Source organism: Chrysemys picta, chromosome 2 (assembly GCF_011386835.1).
Source record: "Chrysemys picta bellii isolate R12L10 chromosome 2, ASM1138683v2, whole genome shotgun sequence".
Lineage (NCBI taxonomy): Eukaryota > Metazoa > Chordata > Testudines > Emydidae > Chrysemys > Chrysemys picta.
In genome coordinates this window covers 109,689,637-109,713,716 of record NC_088792.1, presented here as the reverse complement: position 1 = coordinate 109,713,716, position 24,080 = coordinate 109,689,637, and the positions used below count along the sequence as shown (strand labels likewise).

Sequence of the window (24,080 nt, the reverse complement as noted above, 5' to 3'; positions counted from 1 at the left end):
ACTATTTGACATGTCATTCACCATTGGATTGATACAGGCTGCTGTAATGGCTGCTGCTACTGAAAAAAAATATTGAAAGACAACAGTGTACAGTAAAAAGTATACTTGGTGGACCACTGCAGCTGATGCACAAGGAAAAAAAATAAACAATGATGAATTTTTTATGCTCTAGTAATTTAGACATTAAATTATCGCGTGATTTTACTCACATGGAAATATGTCAGTATAAGTAGGGTCAAACTTTTATTGAATGTCTGAATAAAACCCATGCTGTTTCTAGGAAAACAAATTGTAAAATTCCTCTCCCAGTTTTTCTCAGTAAAGTCAGACAAAACTTTAGTCCACATTTCTTTATTAATGTCTGTTCAATTAGCTGGTTTTCAAGGTAGCTCTTAAATGTCCACAAGAATGTTCTCAAAGAAAGGAGATGGACATTTAATTTCACACTGTAATGCTAGTTTTAATATTTGCTCCATAAGTAACAGCAAATTATTCCACATTAACTGGGAACAGCTTGTGTTCAGAGTGGGCAATGCTGCTCAAGCTTTCATGACCACAGCATATGTTGCACATTGTGGAGCCTGCCCAATGACCTCACATTTCTTGGACTTCTACTGCAGTAAATAACCTGCAATCCAAGAGCAATGTAGCATATAAATAGATGAGTGGATCTGATTAAAAAGCAAAAGGAATATCAGCAGTGGACAAATGCATGAAGTGCATTGCTAGCTGACATAGAATTGCCTTTATTAGTTGAGTTATTTTAATATGTTTGTCAGTGCAACCCAGTGATTCTTCTGGATTTATATTCAGGTGCAGGCTATTAAGATGATCAGGGGAATAGAGAGCCTAAATTACAATGGAGACTAAAAGAGTTTGGTTTGTTTAGCCTAATGAAGGCTGAGAGGAGATACAACTGTGCTCAATAAATACATCAGGGGGTAAAAAACAGGGAGAGAGAAGAGCTTTTTAAGCTAAAGGACAGTGTTGGCACAAGAACAAATGGGTACAAACTAACTATGAATAAAGTTTTGCTGGAAATTAGAAGAAGGTTCTAAATTGTCAGGGGAGTGTGGTCCTGGAACAGCCTCCCAATAGGAGTAGTGGGGGCAAACAGCCTGACTGTTTTTAAGATAGAGCATCATAAGTTTTATGAACAGGATTATATGACAGGGTTGCCTGTAATAGCAAGGGACTGAACTCAGTGTTCCCTTCAGTCCTTTGCCCAGTGAATAATGCTGAATATTTTATATGAACTCACATTAGGGTGACCAGATGTCCCATTTTTATAGGGACAGTCCCGTTTTTTGGGACTTTTTCTTATATAGGCTCCTATTACCCCCCACCCCTGTCCCGTTTTTTTCACAGTTGCTATCTGGTCACCCTAACTCACATACAGTCTAAAATTTAGAATCTCTTGTGAAAGTTACTAGAATGCTATCTCAAAGCTGCAACTTTCCTGAGAATGTATGGGCAGATTCTGATACCCTTACGCATGTTAAATAGCCTCTCGCTCCACAAGTGATCCACAAGTGATCCTGCTGAATTCTGTGGGATGTGTTATGGAGTCCTGGCAATATTCAACATGAGTGAGGATGTATCAGACTCAGTCATTTATTTTGTTTTCAGTGTTTGCGTGCCTCAATAGTTACAGTTTTCATCAAGGATCAGAATCAGAAATTACTAGAGAAACTCATATTTCCTGCCTCAATGACATTAGGAAACAATGGGAATCTCATGACAGAGCCTGATCTTTTAATCTTTTGATTTTCTGAACAGAGGTTTGGAGGTTTAGGTTCAGCTCCTGTAAAGCATCTTTTGGAAATAATGTAGGTGAAGCTCAAATTCTGTTTTGTTTTATAGATGTGAAAAGCATTTGTGTTTTTTTTTTTAAACAAATCATTCAGGGAAAACTTATCAGAGAGAATATTTTTCTAACATCTAGCTTAAGTCATTTTACACTTGTTGGAACAGGCATCTGTTCTCAAAGCAGCTCTCAACTGAATTTCTATTTGTAATCATTAAAACATTCTGATTTATCAAATCACACACATTTGGCCACACTGCAGGAATATTTATTAAATGTACTTAGTAGTGGTACATAGTTAAAGAATTTTTACACACTCTAGAGAGATTTGTTTTTTCAGTAGAAGGGTTTTATCTGCGTATTTTTCACAATGTGCACAGTCAGGGGTAGGGAGGTATTGTATTCTAGTCTGCTTTTATGTGATCAATTAGAAGGTGTAGCCAGCAGTATCTTTTGTTTTGTTTTGTTTGTTCATCTGTTGTTGTCTAGGAGATGGAAACCTTTTCCTTTTCATATGGATTTCACTAGTTATCCATGTCTTTGCACTTCCAGACTGACTACCGTGTACTGTAAATAGATCTGCACCTAAAAACCACTCAGAAGATTCACTTGGCATAGAATCAGGCCCCACTTACTTAGCAGTGTTTCTCATAAAGCATGTTGTCAGCTGTGATCTTTAGTCTGCATTTGAGACCAGTTTGTCCAGATATAGTTTAAAGTAGTTGTTTAAATCCTTAATGGTCTGGGTCCTGAGAGATCGCCTCTCCTTGGTTTCTTCCTTGCCAGTTGACATCAGCAAGACCGTAAGCTCATTAATAGCCCCGACATTCACATTGAAGGGTCCTAAGCTCTGGGTTTCATCAGTCCCCAGCTTGTCCAAAGAGCCCGTGCTTGCTGTCCTTCAGGGTGTGATGTGATCATCAGCTTGGTAGTAGAGTAGAGAAGAATGGAGACATTAAAAGCAGAAGCTAGTTCTGGGGCTTTACACAACAACATTTTGTAACCTGTATATTATATGTGCCATGGATGTGCACTGAATACAGGGTCATGTCCATGCCTGCTGTGCTCATTTACTTGAGGCTCATTTCTTGTTTACTAGAAATTGATTTTCATACTTACATGTAGCACCCATTAATGTCAAATGACTGAAATCGTTCAGCCTGTAAATGGGCTTTGCTCACAGCTATTCCAAAGACAATGGGGGAAAGGGACCCTCCACTCACAGGCCTCAGAACATCCATGCAACACTTTGCATATGCACCAGATTTGCTGGGGGGAAGTCTTGGTAGTAGAGTCACTGGTCACTGCCAGTAGGTCTGCAGGAAAAAAACATCTTTCTCAAAGCCACATTGGTATGTGCCATGATTTGGACTATTTGGAGCAAGGCATTTAGACCCTCTTATCCCTGTGTCAATTGTTGGGTTGTGCTAACTTTTGGTCCTATATTCAGTCAGGATTTGGCCAAGTGTGTAGTGAGCTCCCAGTGAATAGCTTGCTGCTGCTATAAGTAAACAGCCTAACTTATGTTCTTTTTAATCTTAAACATATGTATAGACCCTGAGCTGACTTCTAGTCCTTCCAGTTTTAGCTAAAATTAAAAATAAACAAGATGGATAGGACTCAAATAAAAGCTAGGCAGGTGTCCTGCTCTCCCCAGTGTTATCTCTTGTTATATCTCTGTTTAGGAGCTACATCATTCATTTTGGATCCAATTCTATTTTCATTTCCAGCAAAAGTGGGAGAAGACAAAAGGAGAAATAGAGATAATTTGTGGCATTGCACTGCCACAATAACTGCAGGTGGTTGCTTCAAATAAGTAATTACTATAATTCACCTATGGTTCATGGTACTTACTATTGCCCAAAACAGCTCCTGGGAGCACTTTATAATTCCAGAAAGAGACAGGCACAAGGGCCCTTGTAAATTTACAGTATTTTTTCATGAAATAAGAAAGAGCTTGCTTGTCAACTAAAAATCCTAGAATGCTAGCTAATTATCACAAGGCACAGAGTGGAGCATACCAACTAATTGCTCTTGCAAGACTTGTTAAACTTCAAGAACACTGGAAAAAATGAATGTCATTCTTGCTGTGCTTGATTGTAATCATCCAGATTTAACAGAAAAATATCAATTTAGCTAATCAAGTTAAAATTAAAATATGCAAATTTGAGAGAATAAAACAGTTTCATCTTTGTAAATTATGCAAATGGAACAAAAAAAATCATAGATGGGGAAGATTCTGACAAGAAGTCTTTCAGTGTTATTGGTGATGGATAATACAAGTTACAGAGCATCCTTCAGGTTGGGAGACACAGTTAGGTATAAGATTAATAACTATAATTTAATTAATGTGAAAGCAAATGCCAATATTTATACAATCATACAGAAGACTTACACTTTATCATCTGAAAAGAAAAGGAGATGGTAGGAAATGTAGAAGGTCATAAAAGTCTGAGTTTCAGCAGGATTTCAGCATGGTCTTTTGCTTCTGCATATGCAATTATATATATTCATATACAGTTGCTGAGCTAACACTTTCACATACAGCTGCAAGCATCTAAATCTGGCATGCAAAGGATAAAAAAATATAATGCAAAATACACGGATAAATGCGTTGTGCTTATGAAAATTTTATCACCTATGAAGACAGGTGGTGTTATCTTTCAAATGAACATACACTGGCAGGTGAAAGAATTTGAACAAGGGTCTCCCACCTTTCCAGAGTATAGAATCATAGAATTGGAAGGGACCTTGAGAGGTCATCTAGTCCAGACCCCTGCACTCATTGCAGAATTAAGTGTTATCTAGCCCATCCCTGACAGGTGATTGTCTAATCTGTTGGATTGTCTAATTTTTCCAATGATGGAGATTCCACAACCTCCCTAGGCAATTTATTCCACTGCGTAACTACCTTGACAGGAAGATTTTCCCAATGACCAAACTAAACTGCTCTTGAGGCAATTTAAGCCCATTGCTTCTCGTCCTATCTTCAGAGATTAAGGAGAACAATTTCCTTCCCTCCTCCTTGTAACAACATTTTATGTACTTGAAAACTGTTATCCTGTCCCCCTCATCTTCTCTTCTCCAGACTAAACAAACCCAGTTTTTTTTCAATCTTTCCTCATAGGTCACATTTTCTAGACCTTGAATCATTGTTGTTGGTCTTCTCTGGACTTTCTCCAATTTATCCACATCTTTCCTGGACACAGTACTCCAGCTGAGGCCTAATCAGCACAAAGTAGAGCAGAAAAATTACTACTTGTGTCTTGTACACAACATTCCTGCTAATACATCCCAGAATGATGTTTGCTTCTTTTCCAACAGTGTTAAACTGTTGACTCATATTTAGCTTGTGATCCACTATGACCCTCAGATCCTTTTCCTCAGTGCTCCTTCCTAGGCAGTCATTTCCCATTGTGTATGTGTGCAACTGATTGACTGATCCTCCGTAAGTGGAGTACTTTGCATTTGTTCTTATTGAATTTCATCCTATTTACTTCAGACCATTTCTCCAGTCCAAATCATTTTGATTTTTAATCCCATCCTCCAAAGCACTTGCAATCCCTCCCAGCTTGGTATCTGCAAACTTTATAAATGTACTGTCTATGCCGTTATCTAAATCATTGATGAAGATATTAAACAGAACCAGACACAGAACTAATCCCTGCGAGACCCCACTCGATATGCCCTTCCAGCCTGACTGTGAAACACTGATAACTATTCTCTGGGAACAGTTTTCAAACCAGTTATGCACCTGCCTTGTAGTAGCTCCACCTAGATTGGATTTCCCTAGTTTGTCTAAGTCTTAGATTGCTTAATTATTTGCTCCATTATCTTTCCAGGTACTAAAGTTAAGCTGACTGGTCTGTAATTCTCTGGGTTGTCCTTATTTTCCTTTTTATATACTGGCACTATATTTGCCCTTTTCCAGTCCTCTGCAATCTCGCCCATCTTCCATGATTTTTTGAACATAATCGCTAGTGGTTCAGATATTGCCTCAGTCACATACTTGAGAATTCTAAGATGTATTTCATCAGGACCTGGTGATTTGAAGACATCTAACTTGTCTAAGTAATTTTTAACCTGTTCTTTCCCTATTTTAGCCTCAGATCCTACCTCATTTTCATTATGTTAGACGTCCAATCACTACTAACCTTTTTGGTGAAAACTGAAACAAAAACGTGATTTAGCACTTCTGCCATTGCCACATTTTCTGTTATTGTCGTCCTCCCAACCCTCATTGAGTGATGTGCCTATCTGGTCTTTGGTCTTCCTCTTGCTTCTACTGTATTTGTAAAATGTTTTCTTGTTACCCTTTATGTCTCTAGCTAGTTTAGTCTTATTTTGTTCCTTGGCCTTTCTAATTTTGTCCCTACATACTTGTGTTATTTGTTTATATTCATTCTTTGTAATTTGACCTATTTCCCACTTTTTGTAGGACTCTTTTTTTTAATGTCAGATCATTGAAGATCTCCTGTTTAAGACAGGGTGGTTTCTTGCTATAAAGCCTATCTTTCCTACACAGTGGAATCATTTGCTCTTGTGCCCTTAATAATGTCTCTTTGAAAAATTGCCAACTGTCTTCAATTGTTTTTCCCCTTAGACTTGCTTCCTATGGGATCTTACCTACCAACTCCCTGAGTTTGCTAAAATCTGCCTTCTTGAAATCCATTATCTGTATTGTGCTTTTTTCCCTCCTAACGTTCTTTAGAATCATGAACTCTACAATTTCATGATCGATTTCACCTAAACTGCCTTCCACTTTCAAATTCTCAATTGTTTCCTCCCTATTTGTCAAAATCAAATCTAGAACAACCTCTCCCCTAGTAGTTTTCTCCACCTTCTGAAATAAAAAAATTGTCTCCAGTACATTCCAAGAACTTTCTGGATAATCTGTGTGCTGTATTATGTTCCCAACAGATGTCTGGGTAGTAGAAGTCCCCCACCATCCCCAAGTCCTGTGCTTTGGAAGATTTTGTTAGTTGTTGTTTTTGAGTTTTTTTAAAGCCTCATCTACCTCTTCTTCCTGGTTAGGTGGTCTGTAGTAGACCCCTACCATTACATAACATGTGTTTTTTACCCCTTTTATCCTTACCCAGAGACTTCCAACAAATCTGTTTCCTATTTCCATCTCAACCTCCATCTAAGTCTATACATTTTTATATAAAAGGCAACACCTCCCTTTTTTCCTTTCCTGTTCTTCCTGATAAAGCTGTACCCTTCTAGACCAATATTTCAGTCATGTGTATTATCCTACCGAGTGTCTTTGATGCCATGTCATAGTTATGTTCATTAACTAGCATTTCAAGTTCTTCCTGCTTATTCCCCATACTTCTCACATTAGTATACAGACATCTAAGATACTGATTTGCTTTTTCCCCATATTCTCTCTTTTCCTCTCCCTTATCCCAGCTATAATGGCCCAGATTCCGACCCTTCTTCCAGCTCTCTGTGTTTTTGACTTACCTGTGGGCTTTTGTCACCTGTCCCCATCAAACCTAGTTTAAAGCCCTCCTCGCTTGGTTAGCTAGTCTGTATCCAAATATGTTCTTCCCCTTCCTTGATAGGTGGACCCCATTTCTGCTGAGCAGTCCTTCCTGGAAGAGCATCTCATGGTCAAGGAAGCCAAAGCCCTCACAGTGAGACATTCACCTCCAAGATGTATCTGTTTTTTTCCTCGAGGATTCTCAAGTATTAGTTTTGCCTCCTCAATCTCAGCAGCTCCTTTCCTCTGGTCTCTCTGAGGTCCCTCACCCCCAAGGTTGGCAGTGACTCTGACTCAGAATATGGGGGGATGATGAATTTACAGATACTTTGGGTTCTGAACTCCCTGAGAGGGGATATATGCTATTCATAGGTTTCTGAATTAAACTAAGGGGAAATGTAGAGTAGAGGTGGAAGATTGGTTTCCTAACCTTAATCTATTTTTTTATTGCCAACTTGGTATACTATGAGACGTCTCTGTGTCTGAGTTTGAGACACAGAATTGTTTCAGACTAAAAAAATCTTATGTCCAAAATGTGTCTCTCTTTCCCTATGGAAATGTTGAGGATTAATGGATATGGGAAAAGTTGGTGTTTATTATTTTGAGCTTTGGGGTAGGAGGCAGGTTCTGTGTCCTTTTTCTTATTTTTGTTCTGATAAGTACTGGTCTGATGGATAATTTTGTATATGGCTTTCTGAATGTGAATGGACACAGGTACATTAAAAAACAGATAGCTCTTTTTGAGTACCTGTTCCAGAAAACAATGGACACCTTCATTTTTGCAAGAAATGCACACAGATACAGACAAACTGATTGGATTGTTGATTGGAGCAGGGAGATTTTTCTGCGTGATATTCTGCTGCAAGCGCACGGGTTACCATTCTCTTTGTGGACAGTGTGAAACCTGATTCAATGGTTGTGCAGAAAGTTGTTCCAAGCCATTTGTTCATGGTTCAGCTACTTTTGAACATCATTTATTTTTTTTAAATTAATGTCTGTGCTCTTAGGGAAAGACAGGGTGGTTTTTTGTTTTGTTTTTGTTTTTCAGAATTTGGGTGCTCTCTTGACAAATTGCATGAAAAGCATTGTTTTAATTTTGGGGGGCAATTGTAATTGTATTTTTAGTGAGAAATTGAATAGGAATCATTTGGAAACAGATGCACTATCTATTCGGTGACTTGACACACTCTCTTACAGGCTTCTGACCTGACTGATGTGTGGCAACATTTTCACCCCAATGTGCAGCAGTACACCTGGGGGAGTGCTAATGCCAGATCTTTTTCTATGGCTTGTTTGGACCATTTTTATGTTTTTCTGGTTGTATTGTCCCTACTGGGATTTCAGATCATAGTTTGCTCTTATTTGTGTTGTCTCTTCCTTCTATTCAAGACCATTATCCATATTGGCATTTTAACATTGGCTTTTTACAGGATGTTCACTTTCAAGACTCTTTCAATTATATTTGGGGAGCCTGAGTTGCCTCAAAGGATGTTTTCTCTCTCAATGAGGCAATGGTGGGAGGTTGGTGAAGTGGACATTAAATGTTTTTGTCAGTAGTACACTCTGCAGACAACCTGGGGCTTTCACTGGAGTATGGGGAAGGTAGAGTTGGTGATTGTGGAACTTGAAAAATCTTTTTACAGAAATAATAATGCTGGGTTGCATGAGAGCTTGAAATACATATATATTGCAGAACACGTGGCATAGGAAAGTTGAGTGCACTGGTTAAGGCTTGATTTCAGGGCCTTTTTTTTCCCAAATGGATGCAACTATTTGGTTTTTCTTCACCCTGGAAAAGAAACATGCATGGAGGAGGAGGATTGGCTACTTCAAGATGTCATCGGGCCGAGTGCTTTCAGATCCAGTGAGGATTAGGAACTTTGCTGTGAATTTTTTTCCTCAGAGTTGTGTGCCCATCTGAGGCTTGGCGGGCCCTTGCAGATCTTCCTAGGATTTCAGTATTAGATGTGGATAAACTTGAACAGAACCTATGCAGTATAGTTGTAGCCAATACTAGAAAGCCAAGGTGGGTGACGTAATATCTTTTATTGGACCAACTTCTATTGGTGAGAAAGACATGGCTGGAAAGCTTCTCTCTCTCACCAACAGAAGTTGGTCTAATAAAAGGTATTACCTCGCCCACCTTGTCTCTTGAACAGGATCTGACACTTTCAGAATTGACTTCTGTCCTAAACGGCTTAACTCCAGGGAAGGCACCTGGTATTATCTGTTGAGCCTTTATAAGGTGTTTTGGACCCTTCTTGGGCCTGGCTTGCTTCAGGCTTTTCAGGAGTACATCAAAAAGAAGATATTGCCAAACAGTTGTCATCAAGCAGCTTTTCCTCAGTTGCCCAAGAATGGAGACCTTGGGGAAGTGAAAAATTGGATACCTGTGTCCCTGCTTTGCTTTGACTATAAACTTTTATCAAAGGCTTTGGCAAATAAACTGAAAATTATGATTGGATCAGTCATGCACCCTGATCCCACTTTTGTGTCCTCAACAGGTCCATTTGTTATAATCTTTTCCCATTGCCTCAAAATTTTGGCCTCAAAAATGTTTGATTTGCACATTGAGTTGATTTCTCTTGATTAAGAGAAGACTTTTGATAATTTAGATCATGGATAGTTGTTTTGCACCCTTTGCGCTTTTGGTTTTGGGTCCAGGTTTGCCTCCTGTATTCAGTTACTGTATAATGATATGTCTACTTACAGTAAATAGTGTTTTGAGTACCCCATTTGCAGGATGTATGGGAATCAAATTGGGTTGTTCCCTGACTGGATTATTGTATGCACTTTCTATCAAGCCTCTGTTATGCATATTGCAAAAGTACCTTTCTGGCCTTTCTCTGCCTGTTCCAGCTTGTACTTGGGTGAGCCTCCACATATGCTGACAATTTGACTGTGTTTATTAATTATGATTGTGATATCCAAGTTTTAACTGAATGTCAGCACTCTTGAGCCAGCTTCCTCAGCTTGCATAAACTGGGGGAAGTGCGACACAGTCCTGCTGGGGGCTTGGGTGATCTCCCACCCCCGACTTTGCCAGGGAGGGAGACAAGGGGGTATTGTGGAGCTGGACTGTCTTAAAAGCATGGGAATTATGCGAGGACTGGATGATATTTTGGGTTGAAATTGGGAGGGAGTTATGGAAAAGTTGGAGGGGAGGTTGCAAAATTGGAAATGGTGTTTGCCTCAACTCTCCTTCTGAGTGCAGGTGTTAGAGGCAATTAAATTATTAAAGACCATGTTGTGGCATAAGTGTGTTGTTTTGGATCCCCCTCCCTTCTTTTTAGAAAAAAATTCTGAAGGTTGAAATGGAGTATTTTGTATCTGTCCATTGTGGAAGGGCGTCAAGGTCTCTTTGATCTTTCGAGCAGAGTTGATACTTTTAGATGACAGTCTCCACGGCAGCTGTTTGTGGATGAGCCTGTTCCTGGGAACTGGCCTTTTGTTTTTCTTCGGCGGGTAGGGGGTTATGTTTTGATCAGAATCTTTTTTGGTTGGGTCCTGAGTGTCTCAATTTTAAGGTGTTACTGGGTTTTATCAAAACCTTTTTAACACTCAGATTTTTTTTTTAAGCTGAGGCCACAGGATATGTGGCTGGGGTTCCCATGGATACTTGCTGAACCTTTTTGTTTATAAACCTGCCATGGGGATTCCTAGTTTTGTTTCAGGAGTCTTCACTCTTCCCTTATTGCAGCAGTTGTAACAAAAATCGGTTCATTTAATTGCCTTTACTAGTTTTAAATGGATCTCAGTAGTTATCTTGGCTGCCAAGCTTGGTTTTCATTCCATTTGCTGGGTTTCTTGTTTTTTATCAAAAGTAGAATCAACTCTTCCTAGGGGCAGTATTGCCAGTCTGGACAGTTGCCTCCTTGAGCGAGCCATGGCTGATTATGCTAATGTTTTTGTGTCCTTGTCTGTTGTTCCTGCTGTGGATTGGATTGTTGACAAGCCTGGCAGCTTGCTTGCCTTCAGTGGGTCTTCAGATTTACTTTTAATAGCTTAGCCCCTAAATGACTGTATGTGCTTGTAGTAAAGATTTGTCATTTCATTTTCCAATGCTTGTTGATTATCCCAATACAGTATAGAGAAGACAGCTTCTGGTTGTGGACACCAGCCAGCCAGCCTGTAGAACTATATGCAAGTCTCTGATTGCAAAGAGGTTGGGTGATATCTAATGGAGAACTTTTCATGGAGATATTGCCCCAAACATGTTAGTGCATCGTTTGATTTTCTGGAGGTTGTGATAATCAGGATGGTCCATTTCCAACAGTGACAAGAAGGTGTGAGTAACAGTAGAGGGAACATTAGCATGGGGAAACAGTTTTTACTTTACTTTTCCCCCTACTGTTACGCACATCTTCTTGTCAATTGTTGGAAATGGACCATCCTGATTATCGCTACAAACGTTTTTTTTTTCTCCTGCTGATAATAGCCCACCTTAATTGATTAGTCTCATTAGAGTTGGTATGACAACACCCATTTTTTCATGCTCTGTGTGTGTGTGTATGTGTATATATATATATATAATCTTCCTACTGTATTTTTCACTTCATGCATCCGATGAAGTGGGTTTTAGCCCACGAAAGCTTATGCCCAAATAAATTTGTTAGTCTCTAAAGTGCCACAAGTACTCTTGTTCTTTTTGCTGATACAGACTAACACGGCTACCACTCTGAAACCTGACATTGCTCAGTTCATTTTCAACTGCCACATAAACAAAACACCTCTCCTTTGCATTGATCTACTTTAAATGTGCCTTTGATGATTATATTTTGTCTTATTGCTAGCAGTAAGAATGAGTGCAGCTGTCATGTGCTTAAGCTCACGCGTCAGAGTAGATGGAAGCTATACTCCTATAAAGAACCTTAACTATTTAATTACTACTTCTAATGGAATTTAGTTAATGCTGTGGATTAACATAAGGACATAGGTATTGCTATACTGGATCAGACCTCTGATCCATCAGTACAATATTGTATCTGCAACAGTGGCCATTACCAATGGATTTAAATTTTAAACTTGTGAACTTAAATATGGGGGCATAAAGCAGAATTAGATAGCTAAATACTGTGCTGTTCTAGGCACCTAAACGCTACAATGGAAATTGTTTTGGCTATAATTATTTCACATTGAACATCCATGCTACACCTCCTCCCCAGAAGCACACAGAGGTCTAATGGGATTCATGCACACAGGTTCTAGGAAGTCTGAGGGCCAATTTTTTAAGGTATTTAAGCATGTAAGGATGCAGATAGATGCCATTGATTTCAGGAGTTTGGCGCTAGACACTTTTTTGAAAATCCCATGGAGCATTTATCTGCCTCCGTAGGTGCATAAATACCTTTAAAAATTGTACCATTTAATTTCTTTAGATTATTTACAGTGTTTTTCATTCATAGATTCATTGATTCAAGGGCTGGAAGGGACCTCAAGAGGTCATCGTGTGAAATCCCCTGCCCTCATGGCAGGACCAAATACTGTCTAGACCATCCCTGATAGACATTTATCTAACCTACTCTTAAATATCTCCAGAGATGGAGATTCCACAACCTCCCTAGGCAATTTATTCCAGTGTTTAACCACCCTGACAGTTAGGAACTTTTTCCTTATGTCCAACCTAGACCTCCTTTGCTGCAGTTTAAACCCATTGCTTCTTGTTCTATCCTTAGAGGCTAAGGTGAACAAGTTTTCTCCCTCCTCCTTATGACACCCTTTTAAATACCTGAAAACTGCTATCATGTCCCCTCTCAGTCTTCTCTTTTCCAAACTAAACAAACCCAATTCTTTCAGCCTTCCTTCATAGGTCATGTTCTCAAGACCTTTAATCATTCTTGTTGCTCTTCTCTGGACCCTTTCCAATTTCTCCACATCTTTTTTAAAATGCGGTACCCAGAACTGGACACAATACTCCAGCTGAGGCCTAACCAGAGCAGAGTAGAGCAGAAGAATGACTTCTCGTGTCTTGCTAACAACACACCTGTTAATACATCCCAGAATCATGTTTGCTTTTTTTGCAACAGCATCACACTGTTGACTCATATTTAGCTTGTGGTCCACTATAACCCCTAGATCCCTTTCTGCCGTACTCCTTCCTAGACAGTCTCTTCCCATTCTGTATGTGTGAAACTGATTTTTTCTTCCTAAGTGGAACACTTTGCATTTGTCTTTGTTCAACTTCATCCTGTTTAACTCAGACCATTTCTCCAATTTGTCCAGATCATTTTGAATTATGACCCTGTCCTCCAAAGCAGTTGCAATCCCTCCCAGTTTGGTATCATCCGCAAACTTAATAAGCGTACTTTCTATGCCAATATCTAAGTCATTGATGAAGATATTGAACAGAGCCGGTCCCAAAACAGACCCCTGCGGTACCCCACTCGTTATGCCTTTCCAGCAGGATTGGGAACCATTAATAACAACTCTCTGAGTACGGTTATCCAGCCAGTTATGCACCCACCTTATAGTAGCCCCATCTAAATTGTATTTGCCTAGTTTATCGATAAGAATATCATGCGAGACCGTATCAAATGCCTTACTAAAGTCTAGGTATACCACATCCACAGCTTCACTCTTATCCACAAGACTCATTATCCTATCAAAGAAAGCTATCAGATTGGTTTGACATGATTTGTTCTTCACAAATCCATGCTGGCTGTTCCCTATCACCTTATCACCTTCCAAGTGTTTGCAGATGATTTCCTTAATTACTTGCTCCATTATCTTCCCTGGCACAGAAGTTAAACTAACTGGTCTGTAGTGTCCTGGGTTGTTTTTATTTCCCTTTTTATAGATGGGCACTATATTTGCCCTCTTCCAGTCTTCTGGAATCTCTCCCGTCTCCCATGATTTTCCAAAGATAATAGCTAGAGGCTCAGATACCTCCTCTATTAGCTCCTTGAGTATTCTAGGATGCATTTCATCAGGCCCTGGTGACTTGCAGGCATCTAACTTTTCTAAGTGATTTTTAACTTGTTCTTTTTTTATTTTATCTGCTAAACCTACCCCCTTCCCATTAGCATTCACTATGTTAGGCATTCCTTCAGACTTCTCGGTGAAGACCGAAACAAAAGAAGTCATTAAGCATCTCTGCCATTTCCAAGTTTCCTGATACTGTTTCTCCCTCTTCACTAAGCAGTGGGCCTACCCTGTCTTTGGTCTTCCTCTTGCTTCTAATGTATTGATAAAAAGTCTTCTTGTTTCCCTTTATTCCTGTAGCTAGTTTGAGCTCATTTTGTGCCTTTGCCTTTCTAATCTTGCTCCTGCATTCCTGTGTTGTTTGCCTATATTCATCCTTTGTAATCTGTCCTAGTTTCCATTTTTTATATGACTCCTTTTTATTTTTTAGATCATGCAAGATCTTGTGATTAAGCCAAGGTGGTCTTTTGCCACATTTTCTATCTTTCCTAACCAGCAGAATAGCTTGCTTTTGGGCCCTTAATAGTGTCCCTTTGAAAAACTGCCAACTCTCCTCAGTTGTTTTTCCCCTCAACTTTACTTAATAAAGTACTTACTGTGTGTGCATTGAAAACAAGAATCCCTGCTAATTTGTACATATCCTACCATGACTCACACCTTTCCACACTTGATCTCACATCTCTTTTGCATCTGGAGCAATATGAAGCAAGAAACCAACAAGAGCAACATGCTGAAACTTGAAAAATCCTTATTAGGGGTTGCACACTAGATTTGAAAAGGTGATCAGAGAAAAGCAGACAGGGTTATATGTTGTTGGCTGCAGAAAATTGGAAGGTAAAGAAAAAACATTGATGGATGTAAGAGAAAGGAAGTTAGATTAAGAAGCTGGCAGACTCAGCAGAGAAAGAAGCCAAGAAAGACAGATGCCAAATCTAAATACCAATTTTGCAAGGAGTTAAATCACTTATTCAGCAACCAGACATTGACTGAGTATAATAATTGGCCTGGGTACAATGCTATTGTCTGCTAGCGGAAGAGTTTTTGCATAGTCAGATTGAAATTATTCAGAAGTCAAAAATGGCTGTGAAATCAACTATTTTCTGTTCACACAGATACTACAAGGATCCAGATGTTTCCCCTTCAACAGGTCCTAGAATGGTTCTAGTAGGCCATAAACATAGCTTTTCAAAAACATTTGATCATTTAGATTACTTCCTACTGTGTGATACTTTCCATGGAGTGTGTGTGGGAGTGTGTGTGTTTTATATATATATATACATAAAGTTATTTACAATATCTATTATCTGTATGATATCTTAAAAAGTTATTGAAGGAGATGAGGAGCATTGTAAAAGTTTTGGATTTTCTAACAAGGGGTCTGATCCTGAATTCATTGAAGTCAATTGAAAGGCTGCCATTAATTGGATTTGGCACCAGTGCCCAAGTCATCCTTACCATTTGACTTTGCCATGGATTGAACTTTAATGAGTGAGGTTTGATTTCAAGACTATTATAGAAGTTTGTTAATGGATAGTGAATTATGACACCAGATCACTCAATAGATCAAATAGATTTGAATGAAATATTAACTGTGATGTTTAAGTTAAAATTTGTCTAGGTGTAAGTTAGTGAAATATTTGGGAAATTGGAGCAGTTTTAAGATTTTGTTTAATGTTTAGCAATATTTTGTGCAAAAGTTTTTATGGGACTGCCATGATGGCTATCAAGATTTTGCAGCAAATTGTTGCATTACTATTCAGATGTTGAGCTGGGTTGGTTTTTAATAACCACATAACTTGTATGGTATTGGTGGTAGTTCCTGTTTGGTTTGCAGCAATCCACCACTGGAATAAAGGACATATTGGGATGCAGCCAATGAAGATAATGGAGCGTTGCATAGTCTGCACCACAGGATTCCAATGCATTCCAATGCAATTGGGCTATAAGTCAATATTGTACAAATATTCAGGCTGGGACATTCTGCTCTTGTAATCTGGAAGTCTTTCTTTCTTAAGAGATATGAAACCAAGGCCCTACCAGAGACTTACTGTTCTTGCACAGAAACAAACTGTGCATAGTAGTACAATAACTTATTTTTTTTTCTAGATTGTTTTTATACCAGTGTTATAGAGTTGTTGTCATTACAAGTCCATATTTTCCAACAGTTATCGTATCTGAAATGTGATAGGCATTCTCTAACATCAATGCAGAAAATAAATATTTTATCTCATGCACCACTGATTGGTAAATGTTCACTTTTTAACAATGAACACTGAATAAGATGGAGAATCATAAGAATGTCAAATAAGATGAAAAGCTGTGACCACTTGCAGTCCATACATTTTCCCTGGCACTCTTTGCAAAACTTAGGTAATGTTCCGGCCATATTCCAACTTGCATAGTTCCATTCCATACACATACAATTCTTTTTGCATTTTCATTTTGATATGGTAATCTCCACTGTCTTAAACTATTGTGATGATGTTGCAGAGTGTTGTTAAAATGTTGCCAGGTTTCATTTGAGAGGTGGCTGCAATTCAGGGGCAAGTAAAGTGATTCCAATACTGCATATAATTTTTAAAGTGCATTTGAACCCTTTGAGAGGAAAGATTGTATAAATCTAAGTTATCATTATTATTAATAGTAGTAGAAATAGTAATAATTGAGAGAGAAATAAGGAAATGATATAAAGCCAACGATAAAACAGAGGATTTGGAAGTTGGATACTAAAGTCAGATTTAACACCTTGAAAGGCAGCCAAAGAGAGTTCATGGTCTTATTCATGGGAAAGTTGGCATTACCTATCCTGTCAAGATAAAGAAAAAAGTTTGCATTATAACACTTCATAGAGAATAATATTCCATACTAAAATCTATACTAAGAGATGTTTGTAGTTGCACTGTTAGGATTGCATACACAACCTTTACATGGCACCCCGTAGGTGTGTAAACATGCAAGATACTATACAATCTTTTCTACAACCCCAGATGCACGTTTGTAGTGTCTTGTAGTGTTTGTTTCATTCTTGTATACTTACGCTAATTTAATTGTCCTTATATATGTCCTTTCATTGTCCTCATAAATTGTCTTCTCTCAAAGGTGTGTATATTGACAACCCAAGAGCTAATATACCTTAAAAAAACAAGAAACAAAACAGCACTATAGTCTGTCTTAGGTATAGTTCTTGGGATGGAGCAATTATTTATTAAGATAATCAGCAATTTCATCAAAGAATATGCAATGTTTTTTCCCTGTCCTAAACAATTGCTGATAGTTTTAGTACTGTCACGTTTTCCCTCTTCCCCGTATGAAGGTGCTCTTTTCTATCATCTTCACACTCTATGAACATTTTCTCCTGCCCTCCATGCCTCTGAACATCAGGACTTCTAGTCATTTTCACCTTCCTCTGGTTCTGTGCGGTGCCACTTTTGGACACCGTCACCTTGCTTATTAACAGTACCTTTATCATGACTACTCATGGAACTGATAGATGCTGAAGCTGATGACGCAGCAGTATGGGAAGTCAACTACACAATACCTACAATTGGCCATTCTAAACATGACTTCAGGCCAGATTCTCATCTGAGAGGAAAATTTGTTCCTAAAAAGCCTCCGGTCCACTAGAAAATTCCTTCTTGCCTGAATGAGAACAGAGTAAGAACATCAGGACTTAGCCCTAATTGTGACTACTCCCTATTTCTGGCTGAAGCACACACTGTCAGCTAGCAATCCTAATCTTATCTTAATTTGGTTATGGTATCTTTTGAAATGATTGAAATATTGTTCTTCTGTCTCCTCTAGAGTCCTTTCCCCCTTCATAATAGCTAATATAAAGGCTATTTTATACTGATAAGCTTCCCTTTTTGATAAAGTGCCATTGTCTCTGGCTGGCTTTGGGGCTCCCCATTCTCCAAATCCCAAGCCTCAAGTGGCTTACAGGAAGCATTGGTATTTGTTGTTCTCAAGCTTTTTAAAAGGCAACATTCCAGTGAAGAAAAAGTCTCATTTTCTCTGTCAGGCTTGACACAATCTTCCTTCCACTTCACCTCACTTTCACATACTAAGCTGTCTTGCTCAGCTGTATCTGGGGACAAATATTTGTAGTCAAGAGGTACATCAAGATGCATCTTATCACAGAAGAGACTCAAAGAATAATAACAGAAAAATGAGTGAATGAACTAACTAACAAAAATACCAACAACAAAGAGCTGCAAAGGAATCAGAATGAAATGGGAAGGAATTGGCATCCTGGTCAGCAGTCTCAATACACAGATGATGACTGGTTAGACATTAAGACCTCTAACCTCCTAGAGGTGATCCTTCCAGGACAATGCTGAGGACAGCTGGATGAACAATGTGGGGAAGTTGGCACAGCTTATCCTCCCAAAGAATTTGTTGAACTTGTTCAGTAAATAATCAGACTATTTATCAATCCCTATTAACTGATCCCCTACCTATTAATAGTGGCAACAGGGCTAATATATCTTAGAGACAGTGCAGCAGGACTCACTGCAATGTTCAGCCAACCTTGCTGTTACCAAATGGGTTGTAGGACAAGCAGTCTGAACTTAAAAGACCTTCTCTTTGGATTGGGGGAATAAGTAGGCCCATATACAGTTTTTTCACAGGCAAGATAAAGTTGCCTGGATCCCATGCAGATGATAGAGTAGGGAGAAGGCCACTAGATCCCCAAAGAAGACATCAATGGAAAGAGAGGTGAGCTTTGGTCCTGAGGGAAGGAGGATCGAGGTGTTGGAGTGAACCATCTTCACTCTTCTTCCCCTGGGATGAAGGAAGAGTGAGCCAGGCATCTTCACACACTCTTTGTAACAAAGGTGGCAGAAAAAGAAATCTAGCCAGTGTGTATTTCTTTTCTTCCCTCTTCTATGGGGACCACAAGAAGGGGAGCAGGTGAGGGGAATCCTCTTCTGTCACCTCAGCATGGAAAGTTTATTCTCCTAATATCTTAGAGTCATAGAATATCCGCGTTGGAAGGGACCTCAGGAGGTCATCTAGTCCAACCCCCTGCTCAAAGCAGGACCAATTCCCAGCTAAATCATCCCAGCCAGGGCTTTGTCAAGCCTGACCTTAAAAACTTCTAAGGAATGAGATTCCACTACCTCCCTAGGTAACCCATTCTAGTGCTTTACCACCCTCCTAGTGAAAAAGATTTTCCTAATATCCAACCTAAACCTCCCCCACTGCAACTTGAGACCATTGCTTCTTGTTCTGTCATCTGGTACCACTGAGAACAGTCTTCCCTTTTTTAAAGATGGGCACTACGTTAGCCTTTTTCCAGTCATGCAGGACCTCCCCCGATCGCCATGAGTTTTCAAAGATAATGGCCAATGGCTCTGCAATCTTCTTGTAGAGTGGGAGGAAGAGAAGTGTCCTGTGTAGAGAAGTGTAACAATATGTGATCCTAACTTGGGCCCACTACTGATTGGTATTAAATACTGTTCCTCAAAAGGTGTTGGCCTAAATTTTCAGAACTGAACAATGATTTGGCTTGTCTCAATGTTTGAGTGCTAAATATGAGACACTTATAAAGCCCCATTTTTTAGAAAGTGCTGAATACCCTTATTCAGAAATTCAGTTTCAGTCTCTAGTTGAGCACCCAAAGTCACGTGTATGTTTTCAAAAGTTAGTTTGAGTCCTGTTCCTTATTTCAAACCCCTGATTTTCAAATAGTCTGAGACTCAACATCCTGTGTTCCTCCATCCCTAATCAAGGAGATAAAATCCTGCTACATTCTATGTTACATGCAGTTACAATGTCTGATCAGTACTTTGGATACAGATATGTCTTTGCCCTATCAAATAAAGAAAATATCCTTTTGAATTTGAATGTTTTTTTAGAATTCTAGGTTGGTGTTTCAATGATAAAAGTCAAAGAATGTGGCTGATACAGGAGCTAGTTATATTTAGGCAAAACTCCTGAAGTGGGATTTGGTTCTAAGTCTCATCTGTATTTTTGTTTCTTGCATTGCCTGCCAGGCTTGAATTATATAAAATTAATAATTGAATGCTGGATGTTTTACATTTCTCTGCAATATATGCATGTCAGAGAAAAAGAAAAGAGGGGGAAAAGAGGTTAGCAGCTTGGGGTAATAATGACAAAAGTATTCTTCAATGTGACTGTTTGAAAGACTGAATTGAGCTAGTAGAGATGAAATAATAATTTAAAGTAATTCATCTATCAATCTACCTTTACTCAGTCTTTACATATTAATTCCAGTGCTTCCTCACTTTCAGACATGACCTGTTTTCACCAGCTCCTATTTAAGTCAATGGCAAGCTTCCAATGACTTCAGTGGGAGCAAGATTGGGCTGTTTGTTCTTATTACATTATATGCCATGTAGTGAGGGCAGAAAATAAGCCAAAGCAGATACAAGCTACACAATGCATAGGTATGGTAGCACTGTTGTTCTCTTATGCCTCTCATAGGTGTGTGAAAATATTAGACTGTAAGGGAAATGTACATTCTTTCTTAGTTTTGAGAAATAGAGTCTAACTTTGTTTTGGCAGCTTTGTGAAATTTGTCTAAATTGAGAGTATAGCCTTCACCAAGGGTTGGCTTATTACTGAATCCTATAAAGTAAAAAAAAAAAAAGGCAAAAACCTTTTATGTCCTTACCCTGTTTCCAAGCCACCTACCTGATTTTGCTAATGCTGATCTGTTGTGTATTTTTAATGGCAGCTCCGACTAGCAGCCAGACCCATTCCTGGTCCCTTTAGAGTTGATAACAATGTATAGTGTAGACCCATGGGTCTGCTGTAAGAAAAGTTTAATATGGTACAGCTTTGACTATCCTAACTGCAACAACCGCCCCAAAAAAACATCTCTGGACAGGCTCATGTCCCAAGTCTTTTATTAATTACATTGAAAAATCTCTACAATTTCTGGAATCCCTGTTATCCAAAGCAGCCATACTGAGTCAGACAAGGGGTCCCCCTAATCCAAAATCCTTTCTTTGAATGATGCCAGTACTAAATGTTTCTGAGAAAGGTGAAAGAAGCCTCCTGGTTAATGCCTATAAGTTAGTTTCTTCCTAACTACTAACAACTGCTGGTTGGCTTATGGTCTGAAGCCCAAGGATTTCTATGAATTAACACAAGCCTTTTAAAACCCTTTCGAATGTACCCATGCTCATTATCCATAAAAATGTCCAGCTCTATTTGGAATCCTACTTTATATCTTAAGTATTTATATAGCCTCTACAACTGCACCTCACAATCTTTAAATGTAGTTATCTTCACAACACCTTTCTGAGGTAAGAAGGGACCATTCTCCCTATTTTATTGATGTGGAACTGAGGAACAGAAAGAGCCCATGTCTTGAGCAAGATCACACAAGAAGTCTGTGGCAGAACAGGGAATTTAACCTGCATTTCCTAAGTCCCAGGTTAGTTCTCTAAACAGGGGACCATCCTTTCTACTAAGTGGTGGCCTTACTGCTATTGATGGTAATGAATTGCACAAGTTAATTTGTTTCCTTATTCTATCTCTTGTAATAATGAGAGAGTAAATAGGAGAGTCTTTTTTAACCTCCTCCATACCGTTTGTTACTATGTATTCATCTTTTATATCCACTCTTACTTGTCTCTTCTTTAAGTTACAGTGCTATTTTTTTTTTCATTTTTTTAAAATGCAAGTCAATCCATAGCTCTAATCATTTTTCAACACTCACCATGGAACTCTTTCATTTTCTGCTATAAACGCATCTATATATAGATATATATTTGTAGATTCCAAGGACAGAGATCATTGTGATCATCTAGCCTGACCTGCATCTCTTTTAGAAAAAAAAATCCAATCTTGATTTTAAAAATGATCAATGATGGATAATCCACCATGATCACTGGTAGATTGTTCCAATGGTTAATTATTCTCACCGTTAAAAAATTACACCTTATTTCCAGTCTGAATTCGTCTGTCTTCAACTTCCAGTCACTGGATAGTGTTCTACCTTTCTCTGATAGACTGAGCAGTCCATTAATAAATATTTGTTCTCATGTAGATACTTAGTTTAATCAAGTTACCCCTTAACCTTCTCTTTGGTAAACTGAATAAATTGTGCTCTTTGAGGCTATCACTATAAGGCATGCTTTCTAATCCCTTAATCATTCTTGTGACTCCCCTCTGAACCCTCTTCAATTTATCAACATCCTCCTTAAATTGTGGGCACCAGAACAGGGCATAGTATTCCAGCAGCAATTGCACCAGTGCCGAATACAGAGGTAAAATAACCTCTCTAGTCCTATTGAAGATTCCCCTCTTTATGCATCCCAGGATTACATTAGCTCATTGGCCACAGCATCATAGTGGGAGCTCATGTTTGGCTATTTATCTACCACAACCCGCACATCATTTTCAGAGTCACTGCTTCCCAGTATAGTCCCCCATTCTGGAAGTGTGCCTACATTCTTTGTTCCTACTTGTACACATTTACATTTAGTAGTATTAAAAAACATATTATTTGCTTGTGCAAGTTTCCCAAACAATCCAGATCACTGTTAGTAAGTGACCTACCCTCTTCGTTATTTACCACTACTCCAATTTTTGTGTCATTTGCAAACTTTATCAATTATGGTTTCATATTTTCTTCCAGGTCATTGGTAAAAATCTTAAATAGTGTAGGGCCAAGAACCAATCCCTGTGGGACCCCATTGGAAACACACCCTCTTCATGACGATTCCCAGTTTACAGTTCCATTTTGAGACCTATCAGTTAGCTAGTTAGTAGTCTTTTTAATGTGTGCAATGTCAATTTTATGTCATTCTAGTTTTTTAATCAAAATGTTGTGCGGTACTATGGCAAACACTTTACAGAAGTTTGTTACATCAATCTGACCTTCATCAACCCAACCTGTAATATCATCAAAAATATATTTTTAGGTTGATAGCAACATATTTCCATAAACCCATGTTGATTTGCATTAATTACAGTATGCTCCTTTAATTCTTTATGAATCAAGTCCCATGCAGCCACTCCATTATCTTTCCAGGTATCGATGTCAGGCTGACAGGCCTATAATTACTTAAGCCGTGCCATTTATCCTTTTAAATAATTGGCCCAACATTAGCTTTCTTCCAATCTTCTGGAACTTCTTCAGTACTCCATGACTTATTGAAAATCAATATTAACAGTCAAGTGAGCTCCTCAACCAGTTCTTTTAAAACTCTTGAATGCAAGTTATCTGGACCTGCTGATTTTAAAATGTCTAGCTTAGTAGCTTCTATTAAACATTTTCTTAACTGCAGAGATTACTACTAAGAAGTTTAACTATTTAAAACCGCCACATGGCAACTATAGGTTAATGCTGACTTTTTGGCTGTGACCACTCTATGATATGTGATAAGAAGCAATGCTTGTTAAAGACATGAAGATAAGAAATTGGCTATTTCATCTTACAGTGTCTATTTGTGTCCTGAATCAGTCATATATTTAACCAAATGTGTACGTTTAAGCACACAAATAGTCCTCCAGAAGTCAATGGCATGACGGCTCACATCCTTAAAGCTACCATGGTACTAAAGAACCATGCTGGCTTGGAATCTTTGTTTGTAACTAACTGACTGTGTTTCAATCAGTAAGGTATATTGATTTCCTTTATAAGAGATTATAAAGTGAAATAGAAAGAGGGTTATCATCATATGATAAGACTATATCATCCAATTTCCCCCCCAAATATTTCTAAAATAGGGTGTCCAGAAATGCAAACAGAATTCCAGGTCAGGACATAACACCTTTTTAAAAACTGTTACATTTTCAGGTCTATTATCCATTCCGTTCCTTATACTTCCTAACATTTATCTCTCACTCCCAGTGTAGACTGAGTGACAATATTGTTTGAGTTAGCAACAC

General features: G+C 38.6%; 1 protein-coding gene across 1 annotated transcript in view; it reads right to left on the bottom strand.

Annotated features, from left to right (window-relative positions):
- Positions 1 to 16,306: 16,306 nt before the first annotated feature.
- Positions 16,307 to 24,080, bottom strand: part of VSTM2A (V-set and transmembrane domain containing 2A) — a 50,801-nt gene continuing 43,027 nt past the window's right edge. The window contains exons 5-6 of the mRNA XM_005304418.5: positions 17,251 to 17,345; positions 16,307 to 17,019 (exon numbers count right to left, since the gene is read on the bottom strand). Coding sequence (XP_005304475.2) covers positions 17,290 to 17,345 — 56 coding nt within the window. The 3' untranslated portion in view covers positions 16,307 to 17,019; positions 17,251 to 17,289. The remainder of the gene's footprint in view (positions 17,020 to 17,250; positions 17,346 to 24,080) is intronic.